The sequence below is a fragment of the Trematomus bernacchii genome, unplaced genomic scaffold (assembly GCF_902827165.1).
Source record: "Trematomus bernacchii unplaced genomic scaffold, fTreBer1.1, whole genome shotgun sequence".
NCBI classification, from domain to species: domain Eukaryota; kingdom Metazoa; phylum Chordata; class Actinopteri; order Perciformes; family Nototheniidae; genus Trematomus; species Trematomus bernacchii.
The window spans coordinates 6,476,672-6,493,704 of record NW_022987851.1 but is presented as its reverse complement, the minus strand read 5'-3'; the positions used below and the strand labels follow the sequence as shown (position 1 = coordinate 6,493,704).

The 17,033-nt window shown below is 39.9% G+C and overlaps 1 protein-coding gene across 1 annotated transcript in view; it reads left to right on the top strand.

The window, feature by feature from the left end:
- LOC117468971 (LHFPL tetraspan subfamily member 6 protein) overlaps window positions 1–17,033 on the top strand; it is a 57,426-nt gene that overhangs the window by 37,530 nt on the left and 2,863 nt on the right. Inside the window, exon 3 of the mRNA XM_034113361.1 lies at window positions 14,599–14,697. Within this exon, the coding sequence (XP_033969252.1) occupies window positions 14,599–14,697 (99 nt within the window). The remainder of the gene's footprint in view (window positions 1–14,598; window positions 14,698–17,033) is intronic.

Genomic DNA, 17,033 nt, shown 5'->3' with positions numbered 1-17,033 from the left:
AGGATTTCAGTGCCATCTGTGCCCCCTAGGTACCAGTAATCCTATTGCTGCTACACTCAGCAGTAATGGGTACCTCAAATCTTTGCAACATGCCCCAGATTTAAGTAATACACACACTTACATGCACAGGAACACACTTCTTTCTTGCTGTTTCCATCAGAATGCATCTCATGTACATTTTGTACTTTTACTTTTATACAATAGTGTCATTGTGTTTAACGGTTTTATAGTTAATGTTTATCCTATGTTCTATGGACATTTCTTCAAAAACTAAAACATATTATAAGGGAATTCGTGGGAAATAATATAACAATTTGCTATTCTTAAAATGTCTCAATGAACACACATACATAAATTGAATGACAAAAGGCCCTGATTTAGACATTTCAAAAGCATCAAACAGGGTTTCCTTTTTTGAAATTGAACATGAATGCTCCACAAATGTATTTGTTGTAGCTACAGTATAGTAGCGTCAGTATCAGTTACTGCCCATCTCATAATGCATTTTCAGCCAGGGCAGATACCTTTCCATTCTTTGTATTCTCTTTTAACCCCTTCGGCTGAACTTTGAAGTAATCCCGCCTTCCTAAATGAAAGTGCATTGCCTTGTTGTGTTATCAAATCCACTCATGCTGTCACATTCATGCTTATGTGCCTGCCATGCCTGCGCTCCAAGAGGAAATCTTTTGTGTCAGAATTCTTTGGTGCCTGCTGAGAGGAAGTCTATTTTAGCTTGGGCTCCATGACAAAAACGTAACGTGGTGCAAATGAATTCCAATCCTGTATTGGGCAAAGGAACCACAAACAACCCAGGATTTATGAATGAATACCCTTATGTGAACTGATGCCTCGTAAGCGCACTCATACACACACCAGCACCACCAGCACCACCACCACCACCAAAGTCAGCATTATTCTTGATGTTGGTGATCTATTCTTGGCCGTTTATGTCTCTGGCAACTTCATTTCCACTCTTTTTGTTGACGATGCGGAGCCTGTGTGTCAGGAAAGGTTAGTCATTTGTTTAGTTTGACACTTGCCTTAGCAAGTTTGCTGTCAAGTATGTTTCAACTGCTGGAGGTTTTCTGCTTTTCTTTTCATGACAGTTCACCTCACTTTCCTCTGCTCTGCATTCCCCTGTGTGGAAAATCCCACTCGTATGCCCTGACTGTGTTTTCTTCTTCTCCTGGTAAGTGAGAGTCAGTATAGCGGATGATCAAAGTCTTTCTTCCTCATTGTGGTGGATGAAAACAGAAAGAAGCTCCAGGATATGGCACACATTTCTTTCTGGTATATAAGCTATGGACTTCCAGTTCTGCACTTCGAATGTCTCCTTTTTGTTTTTGTTTTTCAATGGTAATTGAAGTAGTTTTACCTTTTTAAAAGTGGTGCGGGCGAAATATATTTTCTCAGTCACCAAGAGACCGCTTGAAAGCCTAAATTGCCCTAAAAAGCCCGGGGGAAGTGTTTTTTTCTCTGTCTGATAGTACTTTTATTTTCAGACTTGGGAGGGTTTGACAAAAATATCTTTTATTTGAAGGTGCGGGTCAAATTAATAACAGCACCATGTAAGAAACACAGAAGAATGACAGTCCAGCACTGAGAGCAGACTTAAGCCAAACTCTATTGGCTGTGTGCAATGTGGCCGTATGCAATATTTTCTCCTCGTCTGTGATTTATTATTGTGAAGCTTTCATGCAGGACAGTTCTTTGGGAGTTTTTCATTAAACTGGCTGAAGTGTGTAAGTGCCTCCCTTAGGAATGATTCATCACCAGTTTGCCGGGACGCAACCAAAGCTCGCCTCTCTAACGTATGAACCATTGGAGCGGCCGGAAGAGTTTTCTACCTGGTGTCCCCCCTGGTTCCTGCTGTTCATTCATCTCAACATTGATTTTAATAGTTGGGGAGGTGCAGGTGGGGCCGGGGATGCAACTTTTGAGGGATGGATGATCTGCCGGCTGAAAAGTCTGATCTCATTTATATTTTGTTATGGCTTACAAGGAGAAACACTTTATTATAACGCAGCACAACAACACTACCTCCTGGGTGATGAATTGTAGGTGATTGCCTTTGGGCACAATCGCGCCAAAAGATTAACATTTAGCTTTTTCTTTAGGCACAGTGCAGATCTTTGCAGGCTGGCAACAACACAGCGTGTGTAAATAAAGATCTTAACACCGAGCCCCACAACCGCTGTTTGTGTGTGATCATCAGATCAGTAGCTGAGTAAGGACATGGTGACCTTCAAGTTTGGGGGATGGGGCAAGGTTTTTTTTCTTTCTGTAGGGACTAACCAAGTGGGCTGAACTCAACCTCTCCTCCGTCAAGAGTTCCCATGTTCCCAGACACCATCAATTGTGTCTTAATGAATTCACTGAATACTAATCAGGCAGCCAAAGTCCAGGGGGTGGGGCAGGGTTTAACACAGACAAGGTCCTGTATTAATATGCAGAGGAATTTTTTTCTCCCGCAGTCATCACATTCCGTCTGATTTAGGAAAACAGCAAGAATGAAATATGGGTTCATGCCTTTGAGTTTTGTCACTTGTGTTACTGTCATTCATCTTCATCTGTCAGTGATATACTTGTTTGCCTCATTATGGAGTTGTGACAATTCTGTTTTGATTTAGCTTGTGTCCTGGGGATAGGCTGGGAATGTTTTCATGCTCACTGACTTTAAATCGCTCCGATTCAGTGTGCCTATATTTCGCTATAGAGACCCTGTTTATATAAATCTTTCAACACCACTGGCCAGAGGTTATATCCTCTAACATTAATCAAGACTCAACAGACTCTTAATCTTTTATCCGAGTCCCGTTAGCCCCACAGACAAACTCTTTACTGCTCAATCAATCAGACTGACTAGCTCTGAAATGTCCAGTGGTGCATTCTTAACAGCCCTTGCCAGGCTATTCTGTCACTTAAAGGCTACTAACATTGTTAGCGTTATCAACATTCGGGAAAGAATAGATTCATCCATGAAAAAAAGAGTTTGTATATGCAACGATGACCTATGATCTTGGACAATTCAGTCTTAATTTGTGAGCAGGAACAAGCCCCCTTAGAGACACTTGCACTCAAAGTGATTAAATCAGGAGACGTATTGTGGACGGGCTCTTTTGACAGTCAATTGGAGCCTTTGTGGACACATGACATTACACAGGCAAACTTACCCGCCTCATCTCTGAGAGCTCTGTAATGAAACAAAGTTATTTTACTGTGAAGTTTCTCAGTTTCATCCAACAAAGTTGATCTCTAATTAATTGTCGGCGCAGCAGACACAGATTTAATCTCTCATTTTATGCTTCTGAAGAGAGTCGTTCATGTTCATGAATACTGATGGAACTTTATAAAGCTCTATTTGCACGAAACTAGTATAACCTGAGGTTGAGAAGTGATTTGTATAATTAAAGGAGATTGTCGATGATTTTAATCCCAATGCGAGACTGGCACGGTTGTAATTTAAGCGTGATTCCAGTGCAAATGACTTGCCACATCTTGGTGAAGTCAGAAGTCCCCGGGTATTACTTACTAATCCCATGCAAATTAAATTTGTTTTTTGGCATCTATTGGTATCTTTTTCTTTTAGATGCAAAATGTTGCACTTCTAAGACTGAATGCAGTTGTGGGGAGTGCAGAGGAAGGCTGTTAATGCTTTTGGGAGGCAATTTGAAGCTTAGCTTTGCACAGTGACGAACTATAAAATGTTTAACTTTACAGACTTGTATCAACCATACTGAATTTCATTTTCTGGTACTAATGCTTTGAAGTAAGGAACTAATTGATTAATTATTTGAGGCCTGAACATACTTTGCTATTACTCCCGTGTGAATCGAGAGTAAGGCAATACAAGTGGAAATGCACTCTAACCACCACTGCAGGATGAAACCGCTGGTGCTTAGAGCATTGTTCCTTTGGGCTGATTTTTTTTCTTTTGAAACATCTCAGTGAGGGGCAGTTTTGCAAGGACTCTGGGAACTATTGATTTTCATTCGTCCTTGCTCCCATGCTATAATCTCTGGATTCATGCCATCCAATGACTCCTATGACATGAATGCTTGCAGCTTGATTGAAGCCATATGTCTGTGTGAGGCAGTATTTTAAATAGAGGTGTCAGGTCTGCGTTGTCTGAAGCATAGTAAAATGAAACCAGGGGGGCACCATCCTGTTTTAATAGATCTCATTTTATTAGAAACACATACTGCTGGATAACTGCTCCATTGTTCATTCTGCATTACCTCATGGTTTTTCCACATTTTCTTAAGTGCACACAGGAGAAAGTAAAAAAAACCTTGGATTTATTTCAAATATTTCTGGGTGTTTTCTGTTTCCACTGTAATTACTGATCTGAACTGTTTCACTTCCAGCCCACCTGCTAGTGCTTTGGGTTAGCATGTGGGTTCATTCTGATCCAGCGGGTTTCTAAACCTTCAATGTTTTTCAATTTGTTTGTTTTAGGGTTTAACTGGCAAAAATACAATCTGTCTATCAAGATGAAGATTTGGTGAATGTGCACGTCAACACTAGAATCAAGTCTTTACATTTAGCCAGTACTCTGACCAAGAAGTAGAAATAATTGTCGGTTTGGGAAAAACCCTTAAACATTCTGCGTAGTTCATCATATTTTACCACACCAGGCATTTTTAACACCAAGGCAAAATAGACAAGTGTCACTGTCATGTATCTTCCCCACACAATCAGTGTAAAGAAACATCTGTTTATCTAGATGTGATTTTATTACTTACGTGTTCGTCAAAGGACTCTCTAACAGTATTGTTAGAAGGACGAGGCTGCAATTTCATCACTAAAATGATTCTGTTTACAATAACATCCGCTAGAATCTACCTCCGTACCCTTTACTACCCTGACAGAGATGCCATGGCAATATAAAAAGGCAAGATAATCTTCATGTGAAATGGAATTGGTAGCCCTTTCTTGACATCTGTTTAGTTTCAATCTGTTGAATCACCCAGGCAGAAATAGATTTTCATCCTTGAGCAGACAGGATAAACCAGATATTATGTGATTATGTGGGATCACAATACCAATTCAATATCATACCAAATGTCAGAGCACACACAGTCCCGCACAATCTGATCTCTGCCTCTGCGTTGTATTTCCCTATTGTATTACAGATTACTTGACATGTTGCATAGTGTGTTCTAATTTAGACTATTCTGCTCTGCCTCAAGGGCTCTCAAATGTCACATTAACAGCATTTGATACACTTAAGTTTCATCATGTCTTCATCTATCTATGTTAACACAAGTAAGTACACAAAAGGTTACTTCAATGAGCTTCACTTATAGAAGCTACGTCACAGCTAATAAACTGAGAATTGTGAGAAACTTCTTAAAAGACATTGACATTTTAGTAAACAACCTTCAATTATTTATCGTAGAGAGTTAAATGAAAAGATTTACACTTTCACGTCTGTTTGTTAAATAAAGAGCTACTGTTCAGATATCCAGTTAGCTTAGCTTAGCATAAAGACTGCTTGCAGATGTAAACTGCTAGCGTAACTGTCAAAGGTAACAAAACACACCAACCAAAACCCACAAGTTGAGGACTTCGATACCTTTGGACAGAACTGTTTCCCTTTATTTCCATCCTTTCGCTAAGCTAAGCTAACCGGCTGCTTGTGGTAGCTTCATTTTCACCAGACATAAATTATCATCTTACTCAAAATCAATAATAAAAAGAAAATAATAGTGTTTATCAATGTCAATACTTTGTTTTAAATATATGTCCTATAGTGTATCAGGTTATGTTATTCCAACCTTTCCGTGGCTCGAGAATGAGACTCGTGGCCTTCTGAGATTTCCACTCTTACTGAATGCTATTCACATCACACCCACACAATGAAATGCTGGTAGTAAAAGTGGCCCTTTAGTGTAGTGAATGTTTGAATTTAGGGGAATGGAAAAGGCTGCTAAAACTCAATCCCCACGGGTAATAAGCTAGCCTGGTGTGTGTGTGTGTGTTTGTGCCAGATCATGGCCGGCATTTTAAACACATGCTATGGAGTACATTGTACACTTGGCAGTGCGAGTTGGTTTTTCCCTGATCCCAGAAGCGTTGTTTTGTCCTTTGAAAGGGGGCTGTGTGTGTTTTCAGTATGGAACTGCTCACATGATGAGTCCAGTACTGTCAGAGAGGCATTTTGATGTCTGCCAACATTTTTTATAGAAGATACTAAAACATTCATTGCATATTTGGATGCTATTACCATGAATATTAAAGTGGAGATTGCAGTGTCTTTGATTCTCCTCTCCCCAGAAGGCCTTGCATTAGCATGTTTACCGCTCATTGTAAAGGGTAATTATGGCAGGAGCGTATCGCTGAAGGTATACGCTGACTTTTTCACATGTGGCCTGCCATCAGGCTTTTCTGTCAGGGGGAGGAGGTTGCTGCCTAACACATCAGACATGACCCAGTTAGAAGAGCTCCACTTGTAGGAACATAAGAAGTGGATCCTACCCTGAGGAGGATTTCCACACCCTTTGGCTTTGTTGTTCTCCTCAAACATTTTCTTTCTTCTCTCAACTCGCCTCTGATGGATGGAACTCCCTTCACTTTTTAAATTGAAATTCCAGACTACCATGCTGATTTGTATAACAGTTTGTAGAAGGTCCTTTTTAGCATGAGTATTCCTATAGATTTTTTTAAATGACTGAAATCTTAGTTAAATGAGGCTTAAAAACTGTTGCCCAGAATCTACTGTAAGTTGGCTTTGACTGTAACTTTGTCATGTGAAAGTAAAGAAGCTTATTGCCACCCAGCCTCACAATGATAATAAGTCCTTATAATATTGCAAGATATTGCAAAAGCTTATCTTCCCTTTGACTTGTTCTGAATAAAATCAAAGGCAGAAAATGAACTCCAGTGCAGTATGGTAGCAGTCAGGTGATGCTGTCAGATAGCTAGTAACACACATTAGCTCATTGTTTATTCTGTTCTTAGTGCATTCCAACACTAGTTTAGCACATGGGTGACTACATTTTAAAAGAGAAATGTGAAAATTGTGCAACATTTTGGAAAAGCTAGAGGGGGAATTTCTCCCAGATGCTGCAGCATTCTTTCCCTTGTATTTCCTTGTTTCTTTGCCTTCCTCTTGTTTGACTCCTCTTAACTGAAAGGAGGGGGAAGAATGTCCAATTTGCAAAATGAGATCAGAGGAGACATGGTTGAGGTCACAAGGAGGCGTGGGTTCTTTGTAGCTGGAAAGACTGAGACATACAGAAAATATCTGCGCCCTTGTGTGAAAAGCTAATTCTCCCCACACATGCAGAAGACATTGTCTTCTGAAAGTCGTTTGTATACGTATTTTGCACACCCCGGTGTCGTCCTTTTGCAGTTTGGTGTTGTGCCACTGTGCTGCAGACGGGATGTTGTCTTTCCTTCTTAATAGTTGCCAATTACTTAGTGAACCAGACCTTTATTTTGCTCTTGTAGTTGGTGTGTTCATTAATTATCGGTTGTAGCTGGAAACTGTGTGACAAATGAGTGGTGTGATTAGATAACACCAGTTCCTGACAGAATGCCTGTAGCAGAAGCGCTGAAACAGATCAATATAACACAAACGGCTCCTTCCGCCCAGGGCCTGTGATGGTGACTGATGGGTGGACATGAGAATGAAATGAGACTGTGTGGCACAACCCAATAAACCACCATACACTGTACGGGTCATCACTTTGGGCTTATTTCTGGCCCATACCTCAGGGATATGTGATTTAACTGACATTGTAATACTTAACACACTCCATCTTTTGACAGTTTTCCTTTACCATATCCTTTTCACTACCTCAACTTTTAAGTACTTGTTAGGCTTTAACGCTGGGTTGTTCTCTGCATCTCCTTTATGTTTTACAAACTGGAGTTGTGATCTAATACACCATCCAGCATTGCATCATGTCGCACACCTGACCTTAACTCTGGCTAACCGTTTCACATTCAAATTTGCTTCAAAAGTAACTTTCAACAGCACTGCTAGCACTGTCCTGAACACACAAGAATTAAGCATCACCTCCTCAGCATGTTAGTTCTGGAAATACTGCATAGCATGCACAGAAAATATGCTATAATATATAGAGCAAATGTGTGAAAATAGCTTCAGTGTTTTTGATGTTGTGTGTTTCCTGAAATAGAAAAAAAGGCACAAAATCTATATAGTAAAAGATAAGCTTTGCAGACCCATTATACACTCTTTGAAGGATTTATTTTATTTTGGGTTTTTTGTACATTTTCAAATTAACTGTACCCCTGACTAAAATACTGTTGGATCAGGTCATCTTAGAGACACATGAAACAACAGTCTGTTTGCAGGAAGACAAGAAAACATAACCATGCAGACCTCACATGAACACAGCCTGACAACGAGTCTTGTTAAGTCCTCTGATAGATGCTGGGATAAAGGACTGTTTGTTACTGTTTGACCTTTTCTTTGGGCGGCTGTGGCAGATACCAGAGGGAAGAGGGAGAAATCTGCCATAAAGGGGATGGTCACACTCTAAATGAATAGTCAGAGCCTGGTGTAGAGCTGGTTTGTCACAGAGCTGTGTTCTTACTGGCCTGGTCTGTAATACACTTTTATGTGTTTGATATTCAAGTTGTAAAGCCAAAACAAAAATAAAGAAACAGAGCCGACAGAAGACTGCAGACTGGAACATCTTTTCCTGTGTAGTCAGCCATCACACAGTGGAATATGTAACTGAGAATATAACCGTTGGGAGAAAACATGGTTCAACCTGTAAAACTGAACATGAACACACCTCTTGTCCTTCTGGATAATTGAGTTTTGATCTGTGGGAAGATCCATGCAGAAAAACTCACAAAACAGTTTAGCAAAAGAATATTAATAGCAACAAGACTATTTGTGCTCAATATAATGCTTGAATGTCAGCCACTGGCAACCGCAAATGTTAAGATGCATCATTTTCCACATCACATATCACTCGTACTTCACATTCTCTCGTTAAATCCCTCCTTTCCTCCTCATCCTCCATCTCTCACAGTTGCAAAGTCTAACGTTTCAACTGAATCTCCAGATCCCCGTCTCGCTCGCATAAAAAAAACAGCTTCTCCGGCAAAAATGCTCACATAGGATTAAGCCCTTCTAAAAAGCGACTGTGTTGATCCAACTTGAATGACAGAGAATCAAAACCTCGTAAGGAAAGCAGGAATGCAAGCTGTACATACTGATGTCTGCCACGTGTTTCAAACGGAGAAAGAAAAACATGTCTCGACATGCAGAGATGGTAATGTTGACAGGCAAACGTGACACTGTGGGAACCTGTAACTGATTAAAGCTCAGGATGACATAAACATGATTATAATCTCATATTATTTACATAACAGATTGTATTTATATATTTGTTTTTAGATTAGATGCAAAGTACCATGCTTGGATGAATTGAGTACAATTAAGCACAGATTTTAACTTTAAGGTAACATTGCACAACATGTTTTTATTTTTGAATTTCTAGTTCTTAAGATATGGCAACACCCGTGTAAACATGGTATCAGCAAGTGAAGGTTTTCGCTAACACTCCTTGAGCTACTTTGTCAGATTAACACAAGGTTAACGGTCATATTTGTTTACAGGGCAGCAGCCAAAGAACCTCACATTAGTTTTACTCTTAAAAACCTGCAGCTCTTCATCTAGCTCACTGTGGCTGCTCCTTCTAGTACCATTATTCCCTTGCAATATTCGAAAAATGTTCTTCGCCCCAACATTTTTTGTCTTATATTTTAAGAAGAAAGTGGGTTTTTTTTATGAGCACCATTGTCAGATGTCCTTAAATGGAAGCAGCAGCAGGAGGAAATGTTGGGTTTGCATTAGCAGTGACTTAATATGGCTCTGACACGGCTGAGTTAGCAGTAAGCAATGATGCTGATATTAATGAGATAGAATTAAAAACAGTGTTGCTGGATTATGTGCTGCAGTGCTAAATCTCTCATACGAGGCAATTTGTATCCACTGTGGGAATGGCGGACTCCACCACTTACAATGGAAATGACTATACAGAGAGATAATTACAGAATGTACATGTGTTGAATGGCTAGTTGAGAAATGGGTTAAATTCCATAAACATTTTAAGGATTATAAATTAAACTACCCATTTATTTTCCTTGCAAGCCGTTTTGTAAACATATTCAGACATGTCATTAATCGTACCAGCTTTATTTTCTTCATATTATTAACATGTCTTGGGAAACAGTATAAAACTTGACTGGAATTATCATTTTCAACCAAAAATGCCTACGGACGAGTAGAGGGGGATACTAGTTTGTCACAGGTGGGCTTGCCTTCCCAGGTGAGTTTGCTCTTACACTTCCCTGCGCTTTCTGTCGATCCTCCAAGCCCAAAAGGGAATGTCTTACATTAAGCCGACCCTTTCAGCCCCATCCCCACTCCAATTCCCTGGCCACTCACATTCTCTAGAGCTTAGCGGCAGCCTTTTCTCCCTGTCCTCTTTGGCCTTTTGAATGATAACCTTGAATGGTATTGTCTCGGGGCATGAAGGAGGGTAAAGAAATGCCTTGCTTCTTGACAGAAAGCAGGAAAGCTTGACAAAAGGCATCAGCACTCCCTAAATCAGAGAATGTGGGGGATATGAAAGGGGGCATTTCTTCATTCAGGTAAAAAGCGTTGACAGAATAAGGATGGGGCACAATAGAGCAGCTCTGATGAAACAATTCAATTCTCTGTGTGCTTTTTAAGAGATTTCAAAAGTGAGCTCAACTGCAATGATGAAATCCGAGGCAACTATATGCAGTAGAAAGTTGACTGTATTAGAGCACATTCTATGGATTGAAGAATGGAATGAGGGACTGATTGTATTTGGTTAAGTCAATTTATCTGATCTATTTCCCAGTTCATAGAATAGCCTTTCACAGAAGCCATTTGGCCCGAGATAGTCATTGTGATAACAACCTCATGGAGATCAATTGAAACTCAATCTGTGAATAAGACGTCTTGATTCTACACGCCACTCTCTCTGACCCTTACTTCTTCCTCTTAATCTCTTCTGCCCGGGAGGAAACTATCAGCATCAGCCTGCTGCCATAGCAATTTAAACAATACTCCAAAATGGCCTTAGGTTTTTACAAATAGTGGTTGTTGGTAAAAAAGCAGCAGAGTAAACAAACAACCCTCCCAGGCTTGTGTTGATAGAGCCTCGTCCGATTACGCAGAAAGCTCAGGGCTTCTTTATGTTTGGCCTGAGGGCATGGTTGATGCTGATACGGCAAAACTAGTTGTTTTGGTGCAAATGGTGGTGACGACATCTTTATGATATTTCCTGTCTATCAGTTTCTTAATGTAGTTGCTGTACAGCTGCAGCCTTGTGGTGACTTTATACAGTCCTTATGGCAGCTTAGTGGAGTTCTGCAATGATTTCATCATGAGATGGCCATCTGCTCACAGCAAAAGAAAATGAGCCTCTTGTTGAGGTTGATCAGCAGAAGAGAACATTTAGGCAATGCAATTTACAGAATACGTTTGTTGAAACAAGTGTGGGGGTTTTAATTTTGGCCATTTGGACTTGTGTTTCTTTACATAATATGGAATAATTGAATTTGTCAATTACTGATTGCAGTTTAATCATTCTGTAAGACTTACTTATAATGTGTTTCTAATGTAACATGATGCTTATCTATTTTCTGTGAAAGCAACCCATTTTACTCAGGGAATCATTACGTTTAATCGTATTATAATACATTTAGCATGACTTTAATGCTTGAGATTGTAGCGTGTCCACTAGCTCAGTGGTCCTCGCGCCACCATCCAGGACACCAGATTCAAGAACATTTTCAGGGGGGAAAACACATGTCATGATCCAAAGTGTCTGTGTTTACACTCTGTGATGGGAATTCAGGTCAGCAGAAGGCATTACCTCAGTTTAAGAGGTCACATGCCAAAAAGGTTGAGAAGCACTGCTGTAGCTGGCATCCACATGCTAAATGACACAAATCCCTGACTGTCTGTTTGTGCAGATTGGGGTGCATCTGTGTCAGCTTAGGAAATAATAAGGGTAGGAAGTATCAGACTGCAACAGCACGCATGGAGAATTAGAGCCTGATGTATTCTGCCTCTCATAAGTCCACACTTCTCTCTAGCAGCTTTCCTTTTAAACATTATGTGAAAGAGCATTTTGCATTCTTGGTAATCTGTCTCCCACATCCCAGTCACCAGCCTTCCTACCTCTGCTTCTCAAAAACCCACGTAGTAAGTGTGGAGGATAGGATTTGACAGAATTAACTATGGCAACAAATATATTAATCAAATAAATAAAAGCCAAATGTGAAACGTAGAGCCATATATGATACAGATACCTTAGTGCTCGCTCCCAGTGATTTTTGCTTTGCAGTATCTGTCACCATATTGGCTTGGTAACATGTCAGTGCTCTCATTGATTTCACCCACTGCAGTGTTGCAGGCTCACTGAGTTTATCCCCAAAAACAACAGAAAACTCTGGCGGTTCACCCAGCAACCTTTTTATTTTTTATTTTTCAAGATTACACAATGGAACTGGGCTTTTGTCTTTGTTGTGGCAATCGTTTCCCTCCTGTCATTGGTCTTAGATGTACAGCTTTTCATGTCATCACATCATCGTCTGACCTGATGTGGAAACTATGCACTGACGAAAACCTTTCCCACGGAGGTTCCTGCTGCAGCGTTTTATAAATCTGATCATTATAACGAATGCGTTAATCAAACACTGACTGAAAATCCCAATAAAGCTTGATTATTCTAATGGAAATATTACAGTTTGCTGGATAGAATAACAATGTCTTTGTGAAACACATTCTGCCCTGCGTTATTTCTTTTCTCTCCTTCCTCGTGCTGCAAGGAAATTCAATTTGATTACATACTGCTGTATCTCTCTGCATTACACAACACTTGAAAGAGAATCTTTGATTTAGTTAAATATTAATCATGAATACATTATCATGCTGACTCTTTACTGTTACAAAGTTGAATCAAAACACATTCGATCACATTACATAACTGAGAATATTTTAATGATTGTGGGTATGCTCACTAGCTTACAAATGCATTTTTGTACCTTCCAAAAGAGTTTGTTTTTATGTTCATCAGAGGTCCAGAGTGACTGCTTGTACAGGGATTTACATCAAATGCCCCTGTCTTTTGCTTTACTGCTCAGCTAAAGGTAGTCATTTTGTGGTTTGAAGCAGAAACTCGTCTGAAGTTTTTTTTAAGAAGCTGAAGAAGAAACAGCCGAGTTGTTACTTATTACATTCCCAGGATCCCCTCTGATCCTGAGCTGTAACGACACAGACTTGGTTGGACCCTTTTTACATCCCTTCATTCTCATCAACATGCCAGAGTTTTGCTGAATTGATTTTCTACCACGGGTGCCATAATCAGTCTATTTCCTCCCAGATGCAAGCTGATGACATTCACCGTCCTCCTGGCTGCAACTGCGGAAAACAGATGTCTTTTTCACTTTTCTACTCCCCCTTCTGATGTTGGCCAGTTTGTCTAGCCCGTATGCATTAGCATGTGGATTAATTCCTGCTTGTTATCTTTGCCTAGATGTAATAAGGCAATCCTGGATGGCAGCGGTAATCAGGTTGGAAGGCAGAGCTCTTGCCTTCTCTTCCTCCGCTGCCTTCCTCACATCCAAAAAACTGATAGCAGGGTAGACACATCGGAGGGGATTAAGCTAATGTGATGGCAGAGCCACCTACAGGGTAATTTTAAGAGACGGGCCTTGGCATCCAGGGAATAACTCGTCAAGACCTGGCTGTAGGCTAATATTAAGGATATTAATCCTTAATGTAAATGGCCTTGACTTGATTTTACTCTTGTCTCTGTGTGCAGCTTTAAGCGCAGTCATAAGTCTCACTAATCACTGACATAAAGCAGTCCCTCAAGGGTTTTCCAGAGTTTTACAGTCATTATTGCGTACCAAAAATTGCTATTTTTTTTAGCTGTTAGCTGTGCGAGAAATTGCCAAGCTATTTGCATTATTTCTCTCGTTGATGTGAGCGGTTTTATGAGCTGCTGGCTGAGGAGCGCTTTGTTTTGCAGCTGTAAAAAACATGATGAAGTGTTAAAATCACAATCCGTGTCGTTTTACAAAGGGATTTGTGGCTTGTTAAGGTAGAATTGTTGGAACAGGTTATTATTGCCTCCCCATCAGTATCAGCTGGAAACAGTTGATAAGGTGAGAAGAATAAAATCATACGTGTGAAGTCACACACCGCTTCAGCTCATTGTCGTTTTCATAATTTTATTTAAAACATAAACCAGGGTTGCTAGAGAATCCATACACAACCTGAGTTTGTGTTATCTGGATGAAAAGAATAAAAACACCCTTTTTTTCTTCCTCATTAATGAAAAGATTCTTAAATTACGAAAACCCACAGGCAAGGTCTCACATAAAACAATGCAGACCTTCCCTCAAGGAGCCGAGTGAACACCTTGATGGGGAGAGTTTGTCCTTGCTGCGGTTTTCCCCCTCACAAACGCTGTCTTGTCAGCCTCCGGTCATATTTTGTGATGTTTCTTTTGTTTGGGCTACTACTGTTCCTCCATCACTGACAGACTCCCTCTCTCTTGTTCTCAGGTCTGCTCATAGGATCTGGCTGTGCACTCTATCCATTGGGATGGGACAGCGAGGAAGTACAACAGACCTGCAACAACAGCTCGGACCAGTTTCAACTAGGTAAGATGTCTACTAATACACACACACACACACACACACACACACACACACACACACACACACACACACACACACACACACACACACACACACACACACACACACACACACACACACACACACACACACACACACACACACACACACACACACACACACACACACACACACACACACCACACACACACACACACACACACACACACACACACACACACACACACACACACACACACACACACACACACACACACACACACACACACACACACACACACACACACACACACACACACACCTACAGCCTGACACCACCTTACACACTTATGCTTCAACCATGACTGTGTACATTTGTCTTGTGTTTGCCAAATGTTCCGGCCCCAAAACTGATAAATGTATGAACAAAGTTGAGAACAGACTTTTATATCTGCCCCTTGACATGCTGCCTGTTTTATAATACCAAGCAGACACAACTCTCTGGTACTGTCATATACTGAAGAGACAAGATCCCTTGGTATTTAAAATATATGATAACAAGTAAACAGAACCTCCTGTTGCTGTCAGTTCCTGAAATGTTTTATAGCTATAAATATGTGCTGAGAATAAGCATGAGCTCGATTGCTGCTCAGTATTCAGCTGGCATTCTCTGGGCTATCTCATAGACAATATCATGTTTCTGTATTAGATGGTAGGCAGGTTGAGGGCTATTTATACTGCAGGTGCTCTTATATGATCAAATAATCAAATAATAATAATCAAAAAGTGTTTGAACTTCTACGTACAGGGAGAAATTCATTTTGTGTGATTGCAATATTTTTAATTAAATGTCAAAGGTACTTTTTTGATAAAGCTGTTGAGCCCATAAATGATGTAATCCAGTACACTTAGATTTGCTCTCTCTTTTAATTTACATCAATGTCCACCATGCTTTTTATATATTTTATTCCATACACAGTATGATAGGTAGATTTTCTGAGTACCAAGCAACTAGTTAAAGCTGGAATAGGCAGAATATTTTTTGTAATTAATGGCCAAAAATGCCATTAGCCTTTCGGCATCATGTAAGTGGTCTGAGAGAACTGACTTAAACTGCAGACAGACTTAAAAGAGTATCTGCCAATATCGAGAAGCATTTTAAAAGGAAAAGACTGTTGCTAATTGGTTAGCATTGCTAAGACATTTCGTCTCCATCTTTCTCATAGTTAAGCCTTTTGCCAACCTTAAGCTTATGGCTATGGTTATCAGAAGGTTAAACTATTTGCAACCTTTTTTTCCTTAACTTCTCTGAAATGTTTCCTGATATTGTAGCGAGCCTAAACTGAGAGTATGTAATCTCAAAGATATTTACAGACCCATGAGTTGGCAAAGAAAACAGGAGTGATTATTTTCATTGCATTTTTGCTATATAAAGGCATCTAGATCTTAATCACAATCTGTTTGACGTTTAACATGATTGACTAGTGGCTCATACAGGTTACTGTATGAATTACGTCACATGCCTGTGCTCTTGGACAGAGAAGGGAAAGAGGACAGCTGTTATTTTCACATTCTGGCATTGTTTTGCATTTTACAGAGTACTACCCTAGGGTGCAACTTGGATGACAATTATGCTGAATTGCTATTAAGGAAATTTTGCCCAATGATGCCAAAATTAAACTGCCGACTCCAGATTTAAAGTCCCCCAATTATCCGCTGTAGTGTTTGTAATTCAACTAGTGTTTCACGAGGGCAACTTTTGACCTGGCAATTAAGCCAGAGCACCACTAGTCAATGAATGTCTGTTTCATGACAATCTGTTGTTGTTTAGATAATAGTTCTGGACAGTTGGATGAACTCAATGAAAGACCAACCAAACATTCTTCAAAATCATCACAGACAAAGCAAAAATAACTCCTATTTTAGTTTCATTAAGTTAATAAATACAAGTTGATATATGCACATTAAAACAAGATAATATTTCTGCAGATATGTGATCGTTCTAGCAGCTTTTATATAATCTTGTTCATATCATTCAGAAGGATATAATTCTGTGTAGTTTAAATTTCTAAACGTATCATCTCAATTACTGAGATTTCAGACCATGTCATCAGATGTAATTATGTTGGAAAGGAGTTATTTGAAAGAACATCCTCTCAGTACATACAGTATGAATTATTGTTAACAAGTGGGTTTGCATCAGTGTGCAGCTCAGATGAGGATGACTGCACTATAGTTATTCACCTCTTTCTTGGTAGCGCCATGACAAGTCGCTTGAGAACTGTGGATTTCACACAAGAAATGATGCCACATTGAGAACTTCAAATCTCTGCTTCATAGACTCCTTCATTAATCATGAA